The 22,691-nt window shown below is 38.5% G+C and overlaps 1 protein-coding gene and 1 non-coding gene across 7 annotated transcripts in view; one reads left to right on the top strand and one right to left on the bottom strand.

Moving 5' to 3' along the window:
- Window positions 1-22,691, top strand: part of LIN52 (lin-52 DREAM MuvB core complex component) — a 109,228-nt gene that overhangs the window by 47,735 nt on the left and 38,802 nt on the right. Inside the window, exon 6 of one of the 6 annotated variants that reach the window (XM_065941523.1) lies at window positions 5,545-5,598. The exons of the other annotated variants lie outside the window; for them this stretch is intronic. Within the exon in view, the coding sequence (XP_065797595.1) occupies window positions 5,545-5,583 (39 nt within the window). The 3' untranslated portion in view covers window positions 5,584-5,598. Of the gene's footprint in view, window positions 1-5,544; window positions 5,599-22,691 lie in introns of those variants that run through there. 6 annotated transcript variants of the gene reach the window in all.
- TRNAG-CCC (transfer RNA glycine (anticodon CCC)) lies at window positions 5,850-5,922 on the bottom strand. The gene has a single exon. It is a non-coding gene; the product is annotated as a tRNA-Gly (tRNA).

Here is a 22,691-nt window from a genome sequence, read left to right on the forward strand (position 1 = left end):
AATACTGGAGTGGGTTGCCATTTCCTTCTCCAAGGAGGATATGAAGTGAAAAGTAAAGACCTTACCTGCTGAACTTATTCAAGGCAACCATCAATGGTTTCTCCATGAACATTTCCAGACATTTCTGTGTATTAATGAAGTTTATGTATGTTCCCCCACACAGATGAGATCATAATACATATACATGTTTTGTAACTTGTTTTTTCCTCCTGACTATTATCTTGGATATCTTTCCACAGCAGTACAGATAGATCTACCTCATTGTTTCTCAGTTGCTTCATGGAATTTCATAGTGTGGGTATACCTATACTATGCTTTTTTGTTAAAAAAAAAATTGTTTTAGTTTTGGCTGTGCTGGGGCTTTGTTGCTGTGCCAACTTTTCTCTGGTTGAGGCGAGCAGGGGCTACTCTAGCGGCAGCGCACAGACTTCTCATTGTAGTAGCTTCTCGTTGTGGAGCATGAGCTGTAGGGTGCATGGGCTTAGTAGTTGTGGTGCTCAGGGTTAGTTGCCCCACGGCATGTGGAATCGTCCCACACCAGGGATCCAACCCTTGTCCCCCTCGTTGACAGATGGATTCTTAATCACTGGACCCCCAGGGAAGTTCCGATGCTAGACTCTTTGTAGACAGTTTGACTTGGACCTATGAGTGAATACTTACTGAACCAATTGGTTGCACTTAGTGATTTGTGCTCCATGGTTCAACCTGTGATTTTACATGAAGTGATTTCCCCTCTTCAGGAATGTTGCTTTTACTTCCAAGACTGTTTTAAAATAGAAAATATCAGAGGCCAAACTTTTTTAGAGAAATGGTGTGAGTCTAGTCATGGATCATCAGCTGGACATAATGTAGTGATTTGCACCCTGCTGTGTGTTTTAAATTCTTTGCTTAGTTAAATGAGACGTGTTCTGTCCCAGATAGGTGGGGAAAACAAATAGCCTTTAGTGGATGTTGTCTAAGGCATTGACCGGAGGCTTCCTCTGAAGTTGAATGAGTGTTTTCTCCCCTAATTTTCTACCTCACAAGTTCCAAGAATCAAGTTATGAATGCAGTAATGGACTTGGAAAATGTTTTGTCAGCACGTGAAAATGAGGACTTAGGTTTCTTGTGTAACAGCTTGGCTAACAAAGGAAATTTGTGCCTCATGAACTTTAGGGCCTTTGCTGGGAGTGGCAGTGTGATGAATGAAGCAAAGCAATTTTCTAGGAGTATTTCAGGGCAGTGATGGGAGAAATCAGTTGTCGTCTCAGGCTAACAGAAACCTAATTTTAGTTACATCCATCTTCAATAGGATCTGTGCAAATTGAGTGGTAAAACTTTTCATTTCCATCAAAAGTAGGAACTTTGTAGGTCTTTTTAACTCAAAGCTCTTTAGATTAATTCTCTCAACACTTCAAAGTTCTGATTTGCCCAGGTATGGAAGAGATGTCATTCTAATAAATTGTGAAGTGCCAACGAGTTTTGTTTCAAATTTCTTACACCATATTTTTCCTCCTTGATGTTAGTCATTTGAATTGTTATACAGTGCTTAATACTTGGAGGCCATTATTAGTAACAATTACTGTTGATACCCAACTTATTTATTGTCCAAGTCTTCTTCAGTAGATTCTTGGGAGATATAGGTATGCAGTGATTTCTGGGGCTCTTGGGTGCTGTTGGAGATCCTCTAGACCTGTGCTGCTCAAAATGGTAGCCACTAGCTGCATGTGACTGTTTAAAGTCAAATTAATTAAAGTTAAACAAAATTTAGAATATAACTCCTCAGTTGCACTGCTCAGTAAATGCTCTTGGTAGGCACCTGCAGCTCGTGTCTACCACTGTGGACGGCACAGACATAGAGCAGTTGCATGGCAGTACTCTAAATGTTGGCTAACTGTGTATTCCCTGTGAACCAAGAATCATTTTTACATTTTTAAAGAGTTATAAAACTAAAACAAAAACTGGTAGAGTATGAGACAGAGACTGAATGTGGCCCACAAAGCCTGACATATTAACTGTCTAGCCCTTTACATGAAAAGTTCGCTGACATTTGAACCCATGTCCATTTCTCTTGATAACGTTTCAGTTTTCTGATCAAGTTAGATTAGGGGTTTCCCTAAGCCACCAGATGATTGTGAATCTGTTGAGCAAATTAGGCAAGTTTGGAAGAGTTTCTTATAGACAGAACACAAGTGAGATGAGATTCGAACTTGGTAAAATTCTTTGTCCTATAAATGGCTGACTTGCAACAAACAGCTTTGTGAATAATACCTACAGTGTAACAGAACGCCATTCTGATTTTATACACTATTTTGTGTCTTTTAAGTACTGTGTTCTCTTATCTTACTCTGAAAGAAATAGAATGAATAGGAATACATTTCAGCAGATGTGTTTGACCTTTCAACAAAGAATTTACCATGAAGATTTTTAACAATTCAGTTTATCTTTGACTGTCAAATTATTTTAGTCAATTTCTCCTAGGAAAAATGTAGCAAAAAGATGCTTCTGCTGGTTTTTCTCAACATCTGAGAGAATCTTCCTTTGCCAAATGTCACTCTAACAATTTCTCATTAAATATAAAGCTTATGAAATCTGCCTGTAAAATGAGCATCTGGTATTTCTGTGGTAAATTAGAGTCAACTTATTGCTTTCAGGGTAGGACCTTGACACTCATGGAAGAACTTTATGAATTCCCAAGTTTGTGATAACCTTATAGCATATCATTTTTGCTGTAAAATGCAGTAAGATATGGTTGAAAAAAATTCAGTTTACCCCTTTAGGCTTTTCATGTGAACTATTACATAATTAGAAGTAATTCTTCCACTAAAATGCTATGCTACAGTATATTGAATTATTAGCAGAAGCATTAATTTGGATTTGTCTGAATCTTCATATTCAAAGTAGTGATACCAGATTATTATAGACTGTATGATGAGATCATAAAATGTATTGAACTGTAGAAAAAGTCATGTTTCAGCATTAGCTTTGGAGAAAGAGGATGTAAGAGACATAATTATACGGTATTATGAGGAGGAAACTTCCTGAAGTGATAGCTTTTTTCTAAAGAACACTATGAGTGGTAGCTGTTTATTGCTTTTATTCCCTGGTACAGAATCAGTGCAAATTTTATTACCTAAAGCTTTATTCACTGATCATAACTTGTTTTGATATCAATTAGCAGTTTTCCATATTAGAACTTTGATTAAATTTATGAACGCTCCCCTCCCAGATTTCTTCTAAATCTTCAATGTCATCCTGTTTGTCATTCTTTGCAAAATCATCTCTGAGTCTTCTTGCTCTTCTAATTCTTTCATGTCACTTTTATGTGTGCCCGCCAAACCTTTACCACCCTCTTGTCTTGTCAGCCTTAATGCTATACTCTTTATTACCTGTGACAATAATCTCCTTGAAGTCATACACTGACTTCTTTCATAAGGCACACGAGTAAACATTTTTGGATCAGATAAACAGATAATCAGATAAACAGATTTGGATCACCCCAATCTCCAGTAAGAGGTTCCATAATGTTTCTTACATAATCAAGGATGTACCTCTTCTAAAGCTAGAAGTTACCCCATTTGAGATCTTTGTTCACAGAACTTTATGATACCAGTGAAAGTGTGGCAGAGTCATATACTTTGAGCTTGTGTTTCACACTCTGCTTGAAAAGTCAGAGCATTAAGTGGGAGGAGCATCACCTTGACTTAGTAGTTGCAAACTATAGTCATTAAGGACAACCTTGCACATTGTCCATGATGGAGAGAACTGAAATTCCAGCTTTTTAGAAATTAGATGCTTCTGTTTCTGGCATAAGGTATTTATAAAACAAGTCCAAAAAAAACATTGCCCTGTATCTGAGGTTTTTTTATTAGCATATCAGTATTTGGAAGGGAGTTATTTTTATGTCCGGAGGCTCTCATATTAATAGGGCAAACATAATTTTTCCATAAAGTCTGCACAGTTACTACCCAGTAGATAAGTCAGCCTGAACTTAAACTCTGTAAACTCTATAAGGATATGTGAGCATCTGAGTTTTTCACCACTCAGTTCCCAACACTTATATAATTTGGACATGACAAATATCTAATTGTCTAATAGGAGCTTACTTTTCTTTTGTCATGATTTATGTTTATAAAGGCATTTTCTTTTTGTGTAAGTCAATTTTATCTATGTTCAACAATTTCTTATTATGACTTACTAATCCTTCCTGCTTATGAACCCTTTACATTTCTCCTAAATCACATTGTGGTCATGTGTTCCATTTTCCAATATCATTCTCAGTGCCTTATCAGCTTTCATTAAAGTTCTTTTTTTCCTCTCTCTCTGTACTGAAGAATGTTTTGATAAAAGCTGGTGTACTTTCTGTTAACATTACTCTACGCCTCTGGATATATGATGGAACTATTCATTTCACAAATCCGAGCCAGCCCCAAGAGAAGTATTCCATCCATCCTTTATTCCAAATTTGTGGAAGCTTTTTAGTCCTTTCTAGTTTCCAATAGTGTTAGTTTTATTATGTAAACAAGTACCTCTAGGGAATGTCAGAGTCACGGTGAAATGAAGGTGGTGCGTGGACTGCTAGGCTCACTCAGTAGCTGAATGACTGCTCCTTCAGTGTGTTGAGAGTAGTTTCTCAACAACATTGGAAGTAAACACCAGTATTATATTGACTTTCATGCTTTCATGGTTGAAATCTCACAGATATTAAAAGACTTGAATTTAGTTACTACAACTTATACATTTATGAGTTGTTCAGAATAACTTTTCATTCTGTTCTGAGCACCAAAGAATTGATGCTTTTAAACTGTGGTGTTGGAGAAGACTCTTGAGAGTCCCTTGGACTGCAGGGAGATCCAACCAGTCCATCCTAAAGGAGATCAGTCCTGGGTGTTCATTGGAGGGGCTGGTGTTGAAGCCGAAACCCCAAAACTTTGACCACCTGATGTGGAGAGCTGACTCGTTTGAAAAAAACCCTGATGGTGGGAAAGATTGAGGGCAGGAGGAGAAGGGGACGACAGAGGACAAGATGGTTGTATGGCATCACCGACACAAAGGACATGGGTTTGGGTGGACTCCGGGAGTTGGTGATGGACAGGGAGGCCTGGCATGCCGGTTCATGGGGTTGCAAAGAGTCAGATACAACTGAGCGACTGAACTGAACAGATTAACTTGTTTTCCTTTTTAAGTATAAAGTATAGAAAAATTCAGGTTTTTTTGTAATGGCATTATTTAACCTTGTGTTTAAGGTAGCAGTCTCATTTTCTCTGGAATTTTTGTGGCACAGTTAGAAGGAAATAAATGGTTTTTGGCCACAGATGAGATCTAATGATTATTTTCTTTAGTTAAGAATTCTACCGTTAGAAATTACATTGGATTCTGTTTTCATTGTTCAGCACCATTGTGTAAATTGAGTGTATGCCAGTATAGGTTGTTCCCACCTACATTAGCTTTGCTGCTAGGTGAGTGTAAGCGGAGAGGAGATCTCGTTATATTCCAGTTTGCATGATTAACCTTGTGAGGATTATGGACCCTTCCATATAGGAACTACCCCTTTACTTTATTTAGGTCAAGAATGAAGCTGGTTTTGCAGAAATTAACAAGTAAATCTTAAAAGTCACATGGAAATACAAGAGACCCAGAAGAGCTAAATAATCTTGAAAAAGAACAAAAATGAAGTCTCACACTTCCCAGTCTCAAAACTAAGTACAGAACTACAAATAATCAAGACGTGTAGTACTGGCATAAGGTTAGCTATACAGATCAGTGGGATGGAACTGAAAGTCCAGAAATAAATCCTCACATTTATTTATTATCTTATTTATTTATTTATTTAGCTGCACCAGGTCTTAGTTGCAGCATGTGGGATCTAGTTCCCTGACCAGGGATCGAACCTGGGCCCCCTGCATTGGGAGCTCAGAGTCTTAACCACTGGACCAGCAGGGAAGTCCCAAATCCTCACATTTAAAGTCAGTTTTTGACAAGGGTGCCAGATCATTCAGTGGGGAAAACTACATGGTCTCTTTAACAAATGGTGCTGGGAAAATGGGATATACACATGTAAAAACCCCAAATTAAACCCCCTGCCTTAACACCATATACAAATGTTAATTTAAAATGGATTATAGACCTAAACGTAAGAGCTAAAACTATAACACTCTTAGAAGAAAACGTAGGCATAAATCTTTATTGCCTTAGACTAGGCAGTATTTCTTAGATATGATACCAAAAGCATAAACAGAAAAAGAAAATAATAAATTGGAGTTTTACGTCTCAAAGATACCATCAAGAAAGTAAAAAGACAGCCCCCAGAATGAGAGCAGACTTCTGGGAATCATTTCTGTGTTGTTTGACATCCAGAGTATATAAAGGCTTCTTACAGCTCAACAGTCAAAGACAGTCCCATCTTTAAAGTGCACAAAGGATTTAATAGACATTTCTCCAAAGAAGATACACAAGTGGCCAATAAGCAGATGGAAAAATGCTAAACACCATTAATCATTAGGGAAATGCAAATCACAACCATGAGATAGTACTTCACACCCACTAAGATGACTATCATAAAAAGATGGACAGTAGCACATATTGGTGAGGATGTGGAAAAATTGGAACCCTTTTGCATTGTTGGTGAGGCTGTAATAATTGTTCAGCCATTATGGAAAACAGTATGATGGTTCCTAAAAAAAAATAAAAATAGAATTAACTGCATGACCCAGCAATTCCAATTCTGGTCACATACCCCAAAGAATTGAAAGCAAGGACTGGAAGAGATATTTGTACATGCATGTTCATAGCAGCATAATTTGTAATTGCCAAAACATGGCAACAACCTGAGTGTCTATTGATGGATTAATGGATAAACAAAATGTGGTGTATTCGTAGAGTGGAATATTATTTAGCCTTTAAGAGGAAGGAAATTTTGATACGTACTACAACACAGTTGAGCTTGAGGACGTGCTAAGTGAGATAAGTGAGTCACAAAAAGAAAAATATGTGCGATTCTACTTATATAAGGTGCCCACTTATGTGAAAACAAAACACAACATAAACTCCTTTCAAGGTGCTGATTAATCTGATTAGGATGGCAAGACAAATGTGTATAAGAGAGCATGTTGTAAGTGCCACTTTCATACCACAGGAGTTCAGAAGTGAGAGATCATAGCGGACTGGAGGTGGTTGGGTAGAGTCTTATTTAGAAAGTGACAGACTAGTCAGATTCATAGAGACAGAAAGTAGAACTGTGATTGCCAGGAGCTGGGGGAGGGGAGAATGGGAGGTTATTATTTAGATGGGGATTTAATTAAATGTAATTTATTCAGTTTTACTTGATGAAAAAGGTCTGGACGTTGGTTGCACAATAGCATGAATATACTTATTGCCACTGAAATGTAAAAATGGTTAGGATAGTAAAATGTATGTTAAGGAAGGATGAATTTTATGGTATGTGGATTGTATATCAATTTTAAAATGAATTGTATGAAAAAAAAGAAGAAAACACAGAAATGAAACCAGTCGAGGAAGCCCAAAAGGATGTAAAGTCCATTTCAGGCCTACTCCTAACTGAACGGTCTTTTTTGATGTGTTGTTGGTCCTTAAACAACACAGGATCAAACTGTGTGAGTCTACTTACACGGTCAGTTAGTTAGTTTTCAGTAAATAAGTACGACAGTACCACATACCCTGTAAGGGCTTCCCGGGTGGCACTAGTGGAAAGAAACCCTCCTACCAATGCAGGAGACTCAAGGGATGTAGGTTCGATCCCTGGGTCTGGAAGATCCCCTGGAAAAGGGAATGGCAACCCACTCCAATATTCTTGCCTGGGAAATCCCATGGACAGAGGAGCCTGGTGGGTTACAGTCCATGGGGTCATGGAAAAGAGTTGGACACGACTGAGCACGCACACTGTATAGTGCTGCATAACCCATAGCTGGTTGAATGCAGATACGAAACTGTAGATACTGACGGCCGGGTGTGAACTTATACACGGGTTTTTGACCCTAACCCCTACATTGTTCAAGGTTCAACTGCATCTTGATTTTGTATTCCACTTTCTTCAGTTCATCAATGAATCACGCCTCTACTCTTCCCTTCATTCTTTCCCAAAGTAGATTTGAAATATCCTGATCATCCTTGGTACTTCTTTTAATGCCATGACCCTACCAAGGGTTCACATCTATTTCTTAGGATTTAGATGTTATCGTAATAAACTGGCCAGCTGAGGAAAGCAGTGTTCTCGAGTTTGGTTCTCAAAAACAAAGCATAAACTCCTCTCAAGGTGCTTATAATCTGATTAGGATGGCAAGGCATATGTGTACAAGAGAGCATGCACTAAGTGCCTCTTTAGTACCACAGGAATTAAAAAATGAGAGAGCATAGTGGGCTGAAGGTGGTTGGATAGAGTCTTTTTTAAAAGAAATGACATTTAAACTGGAGTGAAAGAAACACTGTATTTCATCTTTGGGAAATTGGCTTCCTTCTCACTGTGAGATTTCATGTAAAATGTAGCATTCCATGCAGCAGTTACTGTTTGATTAACCTACACAGATCCGTTTTTCTCATATCCTTTCCCTTGCTTGCAGTGTGCTGGTATAGTAAAAAGGCATCAAGGACAGGGAAGCCTGGAGTGCTGCAGTCCACCGGGTCGCAGAGAGTCAGACACGACTTAGCAACTGAACAAAAAAGTATTTGCCTTATTTTATTTGTCCAGTAGTCAGTTAGGGAGACAGAATAACTTACATTATAATTTGGCCACCAAACCATGTAGCAGCCTCTCCGGGTTTACCCGGTTAAGCCTGTGAAGTGGCAACAAAGAGAGATAGGAAAGTAGTCACCGTCAAGCATTTCTGGAGTGAGCTGAGTTTGACCTGTACCTAGGCAATGATTTTGATTATTTCTGCTTTCTATGCTGAATGGATTTACTACCCATCAGAGTCTCAAAGATCCTTAATTTTTTAAAAAATACTGATTTTTTTTTTTCCTTTTTTTAAAAGTCTACATGTTAAATGTTAACCTCCTTGTGACATGCAGTGGTGAATTCTGAATTTTCATTAGGCACAGCTCATTTTTGAAGCCCGGAAGCAGTTGGTTACTATTGCAGCTATTTCTTATTTACATAAACAAACAGGAGTCCTTCAAAAAGATTAGCCAGAACAGTTTTAAAAATTCACAGCAGCACTGATGTACATCAGCTCTGGTTTGGCAGACTGTGACCCAGGGCTGTGCAGTGTTTTATTACCCTCAGCTACATAAGGACACATCCTTATAGCACCACTTTTGTAGCAGATATTTTTATAACTCTACAAAATGATTAGACTGATGTAGAGCAATTCTCTAAATTCATAGGTATTAAAATATTCTGGCAGCTGTCTCCTTTTTGCCTTTTAGTTGAGACATCATGATGAGATAAGGCTGCACCAGGACTGATTGGTACATGAATGAAGTTAGGCATGGGATTCTTACATTATTGACAAGTCTTTGTCACTATAAATAGGGTAAATCTTGGAGGGAGGGATTCCCATTATAGTAATTCCAGTTCAATTCCAGTAATATCATTAGGTTTTTGTTGTTGTTGTTCTTTTGTTTTCTGAAACCTCTTTACTTCAAAATGCATTCTGTATAATCTGATAGGAAGGGAAAATGTCTGAATTCTAACTAAGACAACTTAACTATGCTCAGAAACCTACAATATTTGTATCTGGGAGTTTGAGGTATTGATCAGAGTTCAGAGAGTGTTTAGGAGAACCTGGGTGGGAGAAACCTTCTAATAAATTGGTATTGGAGTACAGTGACATGGGAGACAGACTCTTCTGTTCTCAAAATAGGCTTCTAGGGATCCGGAACTATAGGTTATAGTCTTCCAAGGGAAATTGAGAATCTGGGAAGGTCTCAGATTATGAGTTCAGCAACTCTGACCTCCCTTCCCCAAAGTACTCTCTACTTGCTTCCAAGTATCTCAGATTCTTGTAAATGGGGACAGTTTACAATTGAAAGATTGGCCCTTTGCTGAGAAATGTGTGAGACTTTAAATGGCATGTGATTATCGGTACAATATTTTGGAAAACTGTTAAGCGGTATCTATTAAGGCTGATTATACTTAACAGCCTATAACTTAATAATTCCAGTGCTAGATATATACCCCAGAAATTGTATAACAAAAGATGCATACAAAAATACTCAGAATGATTCATAATAGACTCAAACTAGAACAGTCCAAAAATTCTGTGATGATAGAATCAGTAGATAAATTATGGTATATTTCTAGGATACTATGTGCTGTATGTGCTTAGTCGCTCAGTTGTGTCTGATTCATTCTGACCCAATGGACTGTATCCCGCCAGGCTCCTCTGTCTGTGGGGATTCTCCAGGCAAGAATACTGGAGTGGGTTGCATGCCCTCCTCCATGGGATCTTTCCAACCCAAGGATTGAACCCAGGTCTCCCACATTGCAGGCTGATTCTTTACCATCTGAGCCACCGGGGAAGCCCAGGAATACTGGAATGAATAGTCTATCCTTTCTCCAGGGGAACTTTCTGACCCAGGAATCAATATGGGATCTCCTGCATTTCAGGCAGATTCTTTACCAGCCAAGCTACCACAGAAGCCCTGTAGGATACTACACAGTTTTGAAAATGAACAAACTATCGCTGTATGAAGCAACATGAATGAGTCTCAAAAACTTCAGTTCAGTTCAGTCACATCTGACTCTTTGCGACCCCATGGACCACAGCACGCCAGGCCTCCCTGTCCATCACCAACTCCCAGAGTCTACTTAAACTCATCTCCATTGAGTCAGTGATGCCATCCAACCGTCTCATCCTCTGTCGTCCCCTTCTCCTCCTGCCCTCAATCTTTCCCAGCATCAGAGTCTTTTCAAATAAGTCAGCTGTTTGCATCAGGTGGCCAAAGTATTGGAGTTTCAGCTTTAACATCAGTCCTTCCAGTGAACACTCAGGACTGATCTCCTCTAGGATGGACTGGTTGGATCTCCTTGCAGTCCAAGGGACTCTCAAGAGTCTTCTCCAACACCACAGTTCAAAAGCATCAATTCTTCGGAACTCAGCTTTTTATATTATGAAAAAAAATTTTTTATAGTCCAGCTCTCACATCTATACATGACTACTGGAAAAACCATACCCTTGACTAGAAGGACCTTTGTTGACAAAGTAATGTTTCTGCTTTTTAACATGCTGTCTAGGTTGGTCATAACTTTCCTTCCAAGAAGTAAGCGTCTTTTAATTTCATGGCTGTAATCACCATCTGCAGTGATTTTGGAGCCTGAAAAAAATAAAGTCAACACCTGTTTTCACTGTTTCCCCATCTATTTGCCCTGAAGTGATGGGACTGGATGCCATGATCTTAGTTTTCTGAATGTTGAGCTTTAAGCCAACTTTTTCACTCTCCTCTTTCACTTTCATCAAGAGGCTCTTTAATTCTTCTTTGCTTTCTGCCATAAGGGTGGTGTCATCTGCATATCTGAGGTTATTGATATTTCTCCCAGCAATCTTGATTCCAGCTTGTGCTTCATCCAGTCCAGCATTTCGCATGATGTACTCTGCAGATTAAGTTAAACAAGCGGGGTGACAATATAGAGCCTTGACGTACTCCTTTTCCTATTTGGAACCAGTCTGTTGTTCTATGTCCAGTTCTAACTGTTGCTTCCTGACCTGCCTACAGATTTCTCAAGAGGCAGGTCAGGTGGTCTGGTATTCCCATCTCTTGAAGAATTTTCCAGTTTGTTGTGATCCACACAGTCAAAGGCTTTGGCATAGTCGATAAAGCAGAAGTAGATGTTTTTCTGAAACTCTCTTCCTTTTTCGATGATCCAGCGGATGTTGGCAATTTGATCTCTTGTTCCTGTGCCTTTTCTAAAACCAACTTGAGCATCTGGAAGTTCATGGTTCACGTATTGCTGAAGTCTTGCTTGGAGAATCTTAAGCATTACTTTACTAGCATGTGAGATGAGTGCAATTGTGCAGTAGTTTGAGCATTCTTTGGCATCAGAAACTTAACCTTGAGTAAATAAAACTAGACACAAAACAATATGTATTATACTATATCATTTATATAAAGTTCAAAAACAAGCAAAGATAATTAATGGCGATATAAATAAAAATAATGGTTGCATTTGGGGTATAGTGGTGGCTGGAATGGGCTTGAGGAGAGAGTCTTCTGGGGTGCTGGCAATAGTTCTCTATATATTCATAGATGTTTGTGGTTCCTACACAGATGTGTTCATTTTGTGAAATTCCTCATACGTATACTCTTTTAAGATTTGTTCTTTTTTCAATGTATATGTTATACTTAAATTTTCTTAATTTAAAATTAGTGGGTAAGATAAAAATTGAAACTAATTCATTCAAGTCTTATTGCCAGTCTATCCTTAAATGGAAATGACAGCTCTCACAGCCTTTCATATGGTTTCATATGGGAAGCTCATGAAAGAGTATCAAGCATTTGTAGTTTTCCAGTCAGGTAGGAAAAAGGATGTTGAAGAGGAAGGGAACCAACCCCCCAGATTTCAAAGTATTGCTTAGAGCAGGCCTTATATATTGGATGAGAGTAGTAGGAATTGTTTCCTGGGGTATCTTTGTCAGGGTAGCCGTGAATGTATACAACTTTATATGCCTTAAAAGTTTACTTTTAACATAAGCATCCTTAGTATTAAAATTTTTTGGTCCCATAGAGCCATTAAATTAGGTATCACTGTAATAGAGAATGGTGATGAATGTGGTTCAGTAGATGGCAGTGTTCCCTTTAAAGTTTTTTTGTTAAAATGTGCCTACATAGGGGATAACTCCTGGAAACTTTTTTATTAGGACTGATAAAGGGTCACATGTTGGGCCAAACATCAGAAAGAACATTTTAACAGTTTTTCTATATGTATTTCATGTGTTACTATTTTGAATGAAAACAACATTTAGAGTCCACAAATCTAGAAGACATATTCTCTTGCAAGCAAGAATGATAGCTTGCAGTAAGAGGTTACTTAATATACTAATTCTTTTTTTGGGTTATAAAGGACAGAATATTTAGAAAGGATTTGAGCATGTCTTTGTTCTGTCTTATATTTGGAAATGTGTATATGTCAGGAGTGAGATAACAAACTGCTTTGGACAAAGATGTCAGTGAAATTTATTGGTGAGGAAATTAGGTTGTACATGAGCATAAATTAAAAGAAAACTTAAAGCGATTGACCAGTCTGTTTGTGTTGATAATTTAATACAAATAGAATGCTATTTGAGTAGTTCTTTTTTCATTTTGAGATTTCCTTAACGTTGTAGTGCCTGAAGAAAGCATCGGAGTTTAGGAAATCTTGTGACATTGCAGGGGGTTTTGTTGTAAGGAATTTGACATGGGTTAGAGTGATATGCCAGAGAAGTCAGAGTTATCTGCCGGAGGACAAAACATGCCTGTGGTGTAGAATGGGAGATCATTTGGAGTCAAAAGTATTCAAGTCTTGGCTTTGCTTGTATTAGCTATTGACCTTGAGTGAATCACTTACCTGCCTAATTTTTCCTTTTTCTCATCCGTGCCATATACGTGATAAATAGCTGCTTTGCCTTCCATATAGGTTGTTAAGTGGTTCAAGTAGGAGCATTGATTTTCCATGGGTGCTATATTAATGGATTCAACAGATGGGTTGTTTTTAGATTCTTCAGTTAACTTTTTGTTTTCTCAGGTTTTCTGCCTATAGTCATCAGGTACCTACTGAGAAACATTGATAATCATAGTTTCAACAGGTATATAAATACCTAATAATAGATACTATGCTAAATGCTTTAAGTGCATAGTTTTCAAAGCCTGACAACTGGACTTGAGTAAGTTGGACCATGACCTCATTTTGTAGTCCACAGATGTCTAGGATAGCCCGAGAGCTGTGACTCAAATTCTCTGACTCTGTAGCAGTTCTTACAAGCATGCCTGCCATGATGCATTTTTTGCTTTTCTTCAAGTATGATAGAAGTCTGAGCCATACATAGTATTTTTATGTATTGGACAGTTCAAATAAAGACATTGGACCTTTAAAGAAAATTTTATTATGTTTCACTTTAGAATTATTAACGGAATCCTATTGCATATGATTCTTTATTTGAGAGTGGAGAGAGCTAGTGCTTCTGACTTGACTTTGTGTTTCATCTCTAGCCAAACCACATGCAAGTCATTTCTTGATGATTCAAACTCAAGGAGAAGAACATCAACACAATCTGAAGAGTATTAATATTGACTTGAGGGTATATTGATTTTCTTTACAAATAGTCCTCCTAAGTGTATTTTAGTTTAATATTACAACTGGTTTACCTTTTTTTGTGTGTGTACGTGTGTGTGTGTATGTGTGTGTGTTGGGGAGTTTCCCATTGTAATTATAATAGTTATTAACATCTTGAATGGAGATGACATTTTCTAGAGAATATGTTTAATAGCTAAATATATACTAAATATATTTTTGCTACTCCTGTGAAGTAGAAACAAATATATATGAAATTTTTAAATTTTAAAAATATATGATTTTTTGAAATTTATTAATGTGTTTATATTTCAAAGATATTATTAATGAAAAACGATCTTTTAAAATCTTCTCTTATAAAAATATAAAAGTTACTTATGTTTTGGCCACTTTCTAATTTAGTTTATAAAATGCCACTTTCTGTTTTTTTAATTAATTTAAACTTTTAGAACACTTTAAGATATGAAAATCGTAAAAGGGTGTTTCCATATAACCCATACCTAGTTTCCTCTATTATGGTTATTGTGGTTCATTTGTTACAAGTAATGAACTTTCCTTTTTCACTTTTCCCCATATTTTAATTCGGATTTCCCTAGTTTGCCCTAATGTTTTTCTGTTTCAGGGTCTCCTCTAGGATGTCATAATTACATTTAGTCATATCTCTTTGTTGGTTCCTCTTGGCTGTGGCAGTTTCTCAGATTTTTTGCTGTTGATGACCTTGGCAGTTTTAAGGAGTACTGGTCAGATACATTGTAGAGTGTCTGTCAGTCAGAATTTGATATTGTTCTCATGATTATGGTTTGCCTTTCACTTCATAGAGCAGATTATGTGGGGAGGTTGCTCTTATTCATAGTGAACTGTGTGAAGAAAGCAGAGCAGCATTTGAAAATATTGGCTGTGGATAACCCATAGAAAGATAGCATTAACAGCCTTCTTCATTGGCATTGAAACACTGGCTACATTTTTTAATTTTTTAAAATCATTTTTCAGAAGAAACTGTCCTGTAATTCTAGGTGAAAGCAAGAGTCTAGTTTACATGATCTGCTCATGTCCCATAAACAGTGTCTTTTCTAACTGCACCTATTGGGGCAGTTAGCATGGGTTTTAATGCTACTCGTAAGAGCTTTATTTAATCTATATTGGCCTTTTAATTAGTAACGGGCAATTTTGTGTGAATTGCTAATTGATTAGAATTGTGGAAATTACACACAAAGCTGTTTTGTCACTGCAGCCTAGAACAGAACAGAATTAAAACAGGATCTGGCTCAGCTACTAATCTAAAAGGAACGCTCAAGGAGTTTTATTTTAGTGGTTTTGGTTTGTATTCAAGTCTGGTGTTGGTTTGAACTCTGAGAAGAAGGATTGTCTTTTAGCTCACTGAGGTCCTCAGTTCTACTTCATTTTGGGCCACTTTTCTGCCAATCAACAAGCAGCGTCCCAGGGGTTGATTTTTGTTATGGTGGATTGTAATGGCTGCCTAGTGACAACATTTCCAACTCTTTTATGTAAACAGAAAGCAATCAAATAAGTACTAATCCAAGGATTACGTGGATCCAAATCGCGTGGCCAAGAGGAGCCTCCGCGTGTGCATCCCTGGCTCTTTGCCTTCTGGTGGCCAGCGGCCGTGGTCCTGGAGGCGCTGCTTGTGCTGCCGGTAAGAGTGCAGCGTGCTAAGACCACAGCGCTCCTGCAGCTCCTGAATGGAATTCAAAAAGACACTTACATTTCCATAAATAAATTAGGAATTCAGTGGTTTCTTCGGGCTAATCAGGGCAGGCTGATAAACCTTGCTTGCTGTTTAATAAATGAATTGTGACTGATTACCTATTAATATGGACGCCTCAGGAATTCACCCAGGGGGAAGCAGAGCAGTGAAATAGAGAGGGGCATGGCCCCTTGGGAAATCAGGGCTTCATGTTTGCAGCTTAAATATCTCTGTGAAGTATCAATAAGGAGGTAATTGAATTTTGAACACAAACATGAGTGCCGGATGGATGAAAGGGGGAGGGGGATCTGAGCATCTCTTTGCTGCCCCTTCATTCTCCCCTCCCCTTTTCCTTAGAGACCACTCTAGTGAAGATAGATGCTAAATCCATTAAATAAAGATTAGACTCTGTCGTAGTAGAAAATGGCAGCTTAGCTAGATCCCTGGGCAAATTGGGGCCTTTTGCAATACAGAAAATTAAAATATACATTTTTAACAAGGGTGCCCTCTTCCTAGCAATAATGCCAGGCTAGCTTGAGGCGCTGGTGTCTCCTTCAGATTGGCTTTTGTTTGGGCAGATCACTTTTTCTTGTATTAATGCCAATCTTTTCTGTATTCCTGGAGCAGAAGGGGCTGGGTTTATTTATTTATTTTTAAAGCTTCAGTTGAGGCTTTTCCTCTAGCATCCTGCTTGCTTGTAATCAGAGGAGTGGGAAGGAGATTAGTGTCCCATGAATTGACGGTAGATAAATGTTCCCTCCCCTTAACTGGTGGGTCCAGAAGAGCCCAATCGCTTGTATCTCAGGGATGATTGGGGACTGTACAGACAAGCAAAAAAAAAAAAAAAAAAGGCTTACAGACTGAAATAAACATTGATGTTTTAGATGCGATTTTACTTGGCTTTATTTCCTCCTCTAGATAAGGTTATTGATTTGCTTTGTCCTCCTATTTTAAGCCAGATAAAGTCATATTAATGTGGGAAAAGAAGAATTGGCATTATTTGGTTACAGATCATAATACTTACCCCATTTTGAGCAATAACAAAAAACAAACATTAAGCCTTAAATGGTGCTTTTTCTTTATGTGAATACCCAGGATTGCCTTTTTGGACTAGCCCTTATTTATGTGTCAGTCTACAGTTCTGATAACCCTTTCCTAAGGCTTCAGTCAATCAGTCAGCAACTATTAATTGAGCATCTGTTAGGTGTGTGAACTTGTTAGTTGCCACGGTCAGTGGTGAAAAAGTATCCTCTACTATTGCAGATACTTCTTAAAAAACAAAGCCAGTTATGTCATACTTCTACTTATTCTTTGTTCTTTGGCTCCTTGGGTCTTATAAGATAAAATGCACATTCCTCAGGCCTTCACAGAAAGACTTTGCTAACATCAACCTGGTTTTTCCAGTTTTATCTGGAAAACTACATAGCCGTTAAGGCCATTTCCAATCCCACCTTCTCCTTGTAATGTTTCCCTGTTCCCTCAGGCAGAGTTAGTTTTTGTTTTCACTCAGTGTGAGTTCCATAACTCAGGATTTCCTATGGAAGAAAAAATGTGTAACTTCTTAGTCTCAGTAATTAAGGATTTTGTGTATCATTTGCCATGTGGTTTTGCAAATGTTCCCAATTCTTTGTTTCAACTTCAGAGGTATCTTAATGATCAAATTTTCAATGATTTGTTCGTATGACACTTCACCTTATAATTAACTTAGTTTAGCAGCAGTTTGTAATGGTAAAGAGGAAGGGAGATGTCTGTTTGCTGTTCTTATCATTGTTGTTTAGTTGCTAGATCATGTCCGACTCTTCTGCAACCCCATGGACTATAGCCCGCCAGACTCCTCTGCCCAGGGGATTTCCCAGGCAAGAATACTGGAGTGGGTTGCCATTTCCTTCTCCAGGGGATCTTCCCGACTCAGGGGTCAAACTTGCATGGCCTGTATTCTTTACCAGGTGGATTCTTTACCACTGAGCCACCAGGGAAGCCCGTTCTTACCATTACTAAGCCTCAGCTTCATTATTGGCATGTCTGATGCTGAAGCTGAAGCTCTAATACTTTGGCCACCTGATGCTGGGAAAGATTGAGGGCAGGAGGAGAAGGGAGCTACAGAGGATGAGATGGTTGGATGACATCACCATCTCAATGGACATGAGTTTGAGCAAGCTCCAGGAGATGGTGAATGACAGGGAAGCCTGGTGTGCTGCAGTCCATGGGGTCACAGGGTCGGACATGACTTAGCAGCTGAACGACAACACCATCTTATTTATCTCCAGAGAACAGAAATCAAAGTTATTTAACCTGATTGCCACAGTTTACAAATGGCCCTTACTGATTTCGAATGCTATTCCTCAAAGCCAAATAGCACAAAGTTTCAGAATTTTTTAGTTCTTCACATGTTGGAAGTTACATTGATGTTGTACCCAGATGATTACAGTTTTCCTTCCATTTCTCTCTCACCTTTGCTTCCTGCCAGTTTGCTTGGCCCCAGAGTTCCTTCCAGCCTTACTGACAACGCAGGTTTGTTGGGCCATGGAAGTGAGCATTTAAAGGCTCTTCATTCCTGGTGGTTAGATCTCAACCATTTTAGGTTTTAAGACTTATTGAATATTAACAGATTAATGCAATTAAGTGTGTTTTCTCTTTGTACTAATACTTTTCAGTGTAGATTATATATTTTCATTTAATTATAAGAAATATTTCTTTTTTCTTTTTTTGGTCGTGCTGCATGGCTTGTAGGATCTTAGTTCCATGACCAGGGATTGATCTCTTGCCCTTGACAGTGAAGCATAAAGTCCTAACCACTGAACCACCAGGGAAGTCCCTGTAAGAATGATTTAATGCTAGGAATTCTGAGGTAAAACAGTCTCACCCAAATTATGCCTAAAATTTTCAAGTAAAATAAAGAATATTATTGACTTTATGCCTTTAAGAGAAGACTATCTTGGTAACTCCCTTTTCTAAAGCTTTCTGGTGATCTTAGCATAATCTTCATTTAATAAATTATCTATTTACTTTTTTATTTATATAGTCAGCCCTCCATATCCCTGGGTTCCATATCTGCAGATTCAACCAACCACAGATTGAAAATATATAAAAAAAAATTTTTTTCTAGGAAGTTCTAAAAAGTAAAACCTGAATTTGCTGCAACTGTTTATATAGTATTTACATTGTATTCACAGCTATTTACATAGCATTCATACTATATTAGATATTTATATCTAGAGATGACATAAAGTATACAAGAGAAAATGCATAGGTTTTATGCAGATACTACACCATTTTATATAAAAAACTTGAGCATCCACGGATTTTGGTGTCCTAAGGGGGGTCCTGGAACCAGTTCCTCAATGATACCCCTTGATGACCATACATAGCACAGTACCCTTAGAATTACCTGCAGTTTAATGTTGCTGCTTAGGCAGTTACTGATTTAAGCTTCTGTATGTGTGTAGGTAACGCTCAAGTGTCTCTCTTGTTCAGGAAGATGCTTTAGCTGTGGATTTTAACCTAAGAGTCCGTGAATCTCCTGAAATTGTAAACAAAATTGGATGTGTGTACATATACATGTATACTTTTCTGCAGAAAGTATCAATGACTTTCACTAGATTTTTATAAAGGTCTCCATTATGGGTTGAATTGTGTCCCCCTAAAAAAGGTACATCAGAGTCCCAAAACCGTAGTATCTCAGTTCGGTTCAGTTTAGTCACTCAGTCATGTCCAGCTCTTTGTGACCCCATGGAATGCAGCATGCCAGGCTTCCCTGTCTATCACCAACTCCCAGAGTCTGCTCAAACTCATATCCATTGAGTCAGTGATGCCATCCAACCATCTTATCCTCTGTCTAGTATCTCCAAGTATGAACTTACTTGAACATAGGATCTTTACAGAGGTAATCAAGTTAAAATGAGGTCCCTAGGGTGGGTCCTAATCCAGTTTGACTGGTGTCCTTATAAAGGGAAATTTAAACAGAGACACACATATAGAGAGAGAAGATGATATGAAGAAACACAGGGAGGTGACAGCCGCCTAAAAGCTAAGGAGAAATGCCTGGAGCAGATCCTTTCCTCACAGCCCTCTGAAGGAAGCTACCCTGCTGCCCTCTTGATCCAGCCTTCAGAACTGTGAGATAGTAGTTAAGCCACTCTGTGTGTGGTAGTTGGTTACCACAGCCCCAGCAAACCAATATACTGTGAGTCAGGTTGCTTTTGTCTGCAAATTACAGAAAGCCCAATTACGATGGTTTAAAGGATAAAGGTGTTCTGTGTAACAAGAAGTCCAAAGATGTGTCATTTTTAGGGTTGGTTAATTCACTGACTCACCATTAGCATCAGAGACCACTGTTAGTTCCACCTTTCTGCTGTGTCATCTTTGATGTGTTGGATTCCTTCTTAGTTTGGCTTCCATCATATTTACTAGATGGCTACTACAATTTTTGACATCATATACCAACAATAGGGGCTTCCTAGGTGGTACTAGCGGTAAAGAACCTGTCTGCCAGTACAGGAGACATAGGAGACACTGGTTTGAATCCCTGGGTCTGCAAGATCGCCTGGAGGAGGGTGTGGCAACCCACTCCAGTATTCTTGTCTAGAAAATCCCGTGGACAGAGGAACTACTTACTGTCCATGGGGTCATAAAGAGCTGAACATTACTGAAGCGACTTAGCATGCACATGCGCACCAACAATAGTATCCTAAGGTAGAGAAGGGAATTGTGTCCCTCTGGACCCCAATCTTCTTATCAGTGAGAAAAACCACAGAAGCTCTGAAGGATATTTCCTCTCACATGCTGCTGAATGGCATTAGTCACATTCCTGTGCCTAAACGAATTTCTGTCAGGAGAAATGAGGCTAGCACGATTGGTTTGGATGGACCAGTAATGGTTCACCCTTGGGGACTGGAAAGGAACCCAGTCTCCCATAAGCACATGATCACCCTGTACTTGAATAAAACCAGGGTTTTAATAACAAAAATGGGGGGAATGGTTATGAGTAGACAGCCATGTCTGCCAGTCTGTGACCCCCAAAAAGTTAAAAACCACTGGCTGGTTTTAAAACAGCTTCCTAAAGTGAGATACATAATCAGAGTTAAACTCTGTTTAAGTATCAGAGTACTGACCCATGTTTAAGAATTTCTAAGTTAATAGTAACTTCTGAAAGGGCTGTTTTGTTTTGTTTTTTTCTCCTTAATCATTCGGTATGATTATTTTGTACCTACTATGTAGATGAACTCTGCTGAGCATAGTGGTATAGGGAAGAACATTCTGGTCCTGAGATAACAGTTTATTAGAGAGCACTCAGGAAAGTCACTTACCTCAGACAGGGTCAGAGAAAGTAATCCTAAATAGTCTTTAAGAACGGGCAGGGAGTAGGTGGGGGTGAGGGTAGTGATTGCTGCCCCTAGTGGGTAAGGAATAGTCTGGGCCTAAGCAGCTGTAAATGCAAAGGTCTGAGGCATGCCACATTTGGCGAACAGCTAAGCAAACAGAAGATGAAGACAGAGACCACCAGGCCACCAGGGAAGTTGCTCTGTGTATTTGTAAATATGCAAATCCACATATAAAGGAAGTTCTGGTATTCTTAACTGCTGGATGATAATAGCTATGCGAAGGATTGTTTATAGATCCAAACACTCCTCTCTCTGAGTTTATAACCTCTATAGATGGAAAGGAATTAGGTCCCCCAAGTAGGCTGCTGTTGTTAGCCCAGATAAAAATCTTTGTTTCTTCACTATTAACTTCATATAGTCCATATGCATATGGAGGTCTTGAGATCACTAGGTGAAATTTATTTTTTATATTAATTATTCATAGTAAAGAGAAAGAGTTTACCTTTTGTACATCTTTCTTACTTTTCTAAGTCTCACTTTAGACCATACTGGTTTTTACAAATTCCTTCTAGTCTACTAAGTATTAATTAACTTACTCTTTACTTTCCCAAGCACTAATGGAAATACTGGATTATAACCATCTAATACTCTCCAGACATTCTACCAGACACTTTCCTCAGTGTGATTTAAAGCAGTTTATAATCACTCCTTGCAGTCTTGAGGCCAGTTTTCAATTCATGAGACTCATATATCCTGGCTAGTTTTAATTAATTTTGCAAGGAAGATGCCAGGAGAAGCAGTATTAAATGCTTTCTTATAATCAGGTTCTTTCATCTGTTGGGTTCTTGTCAGCCACTAATCTTGTAATTTTATCACACCAAAATCCAAAAGTTTTTCTGCAATAGTTTGTTCTTTACTCTTGCTCTTCAGTGCTTGGTACTCATGGTTTGAGGAACCTTATATTTACGGTTGTCTTACTGAGAATTGATGTTGGGGAATGTCTCTAGATTTGTAACAGTAATTCCTAGAATTCATTTTTTAACATTAGAATTTGAGAATCGGCTTTACTTGACATCACATGCATTCTGTTTATTTGGTCTTTTGGGGTAATTGTATCAGCCAGAATCTAGTCAGGAGTAATTTGAATAGGGAAATTTTTACATAAAGAATTATTAACTAGTTGAAAGGTAGTTCACTTAAAGGGGTGAAAGAAGACTGTAAGGGAGCAAGAAAGCTCCTACTCCACCTCCATTGCCCTTTCACCCCAGGTGCAAGGATAGTGAACACAGAAGAACTTAGAGAGATGTCCTCAAGGCAGAGATTCAGACCTCTGAGGAAAGGACCTTCTGCCCACTGCCAGAGGGCACCCTGCTGGTGAATGCAGAAGCAGCTGCCCAGGAGGTGGCGAAGAATCTTAGCTCGGGGGCACTGAACTGAGGGCAGCCATTGGCAAGATGAATATTTC

The sequence above is a fragment of the Muntiacus reevesi genome, chromosome 7, assembly GCF_963930625.1.
Source record: "Muntiacus reevesi chromosome 7, mMunRee1.1, whole genome shotgun sequence".
NCBI lineage: Eukaryota > Metazoa > Chordata > Mammalia > Artiodactyla > Cervidae > Muntiacus > Muntiacus reevesi.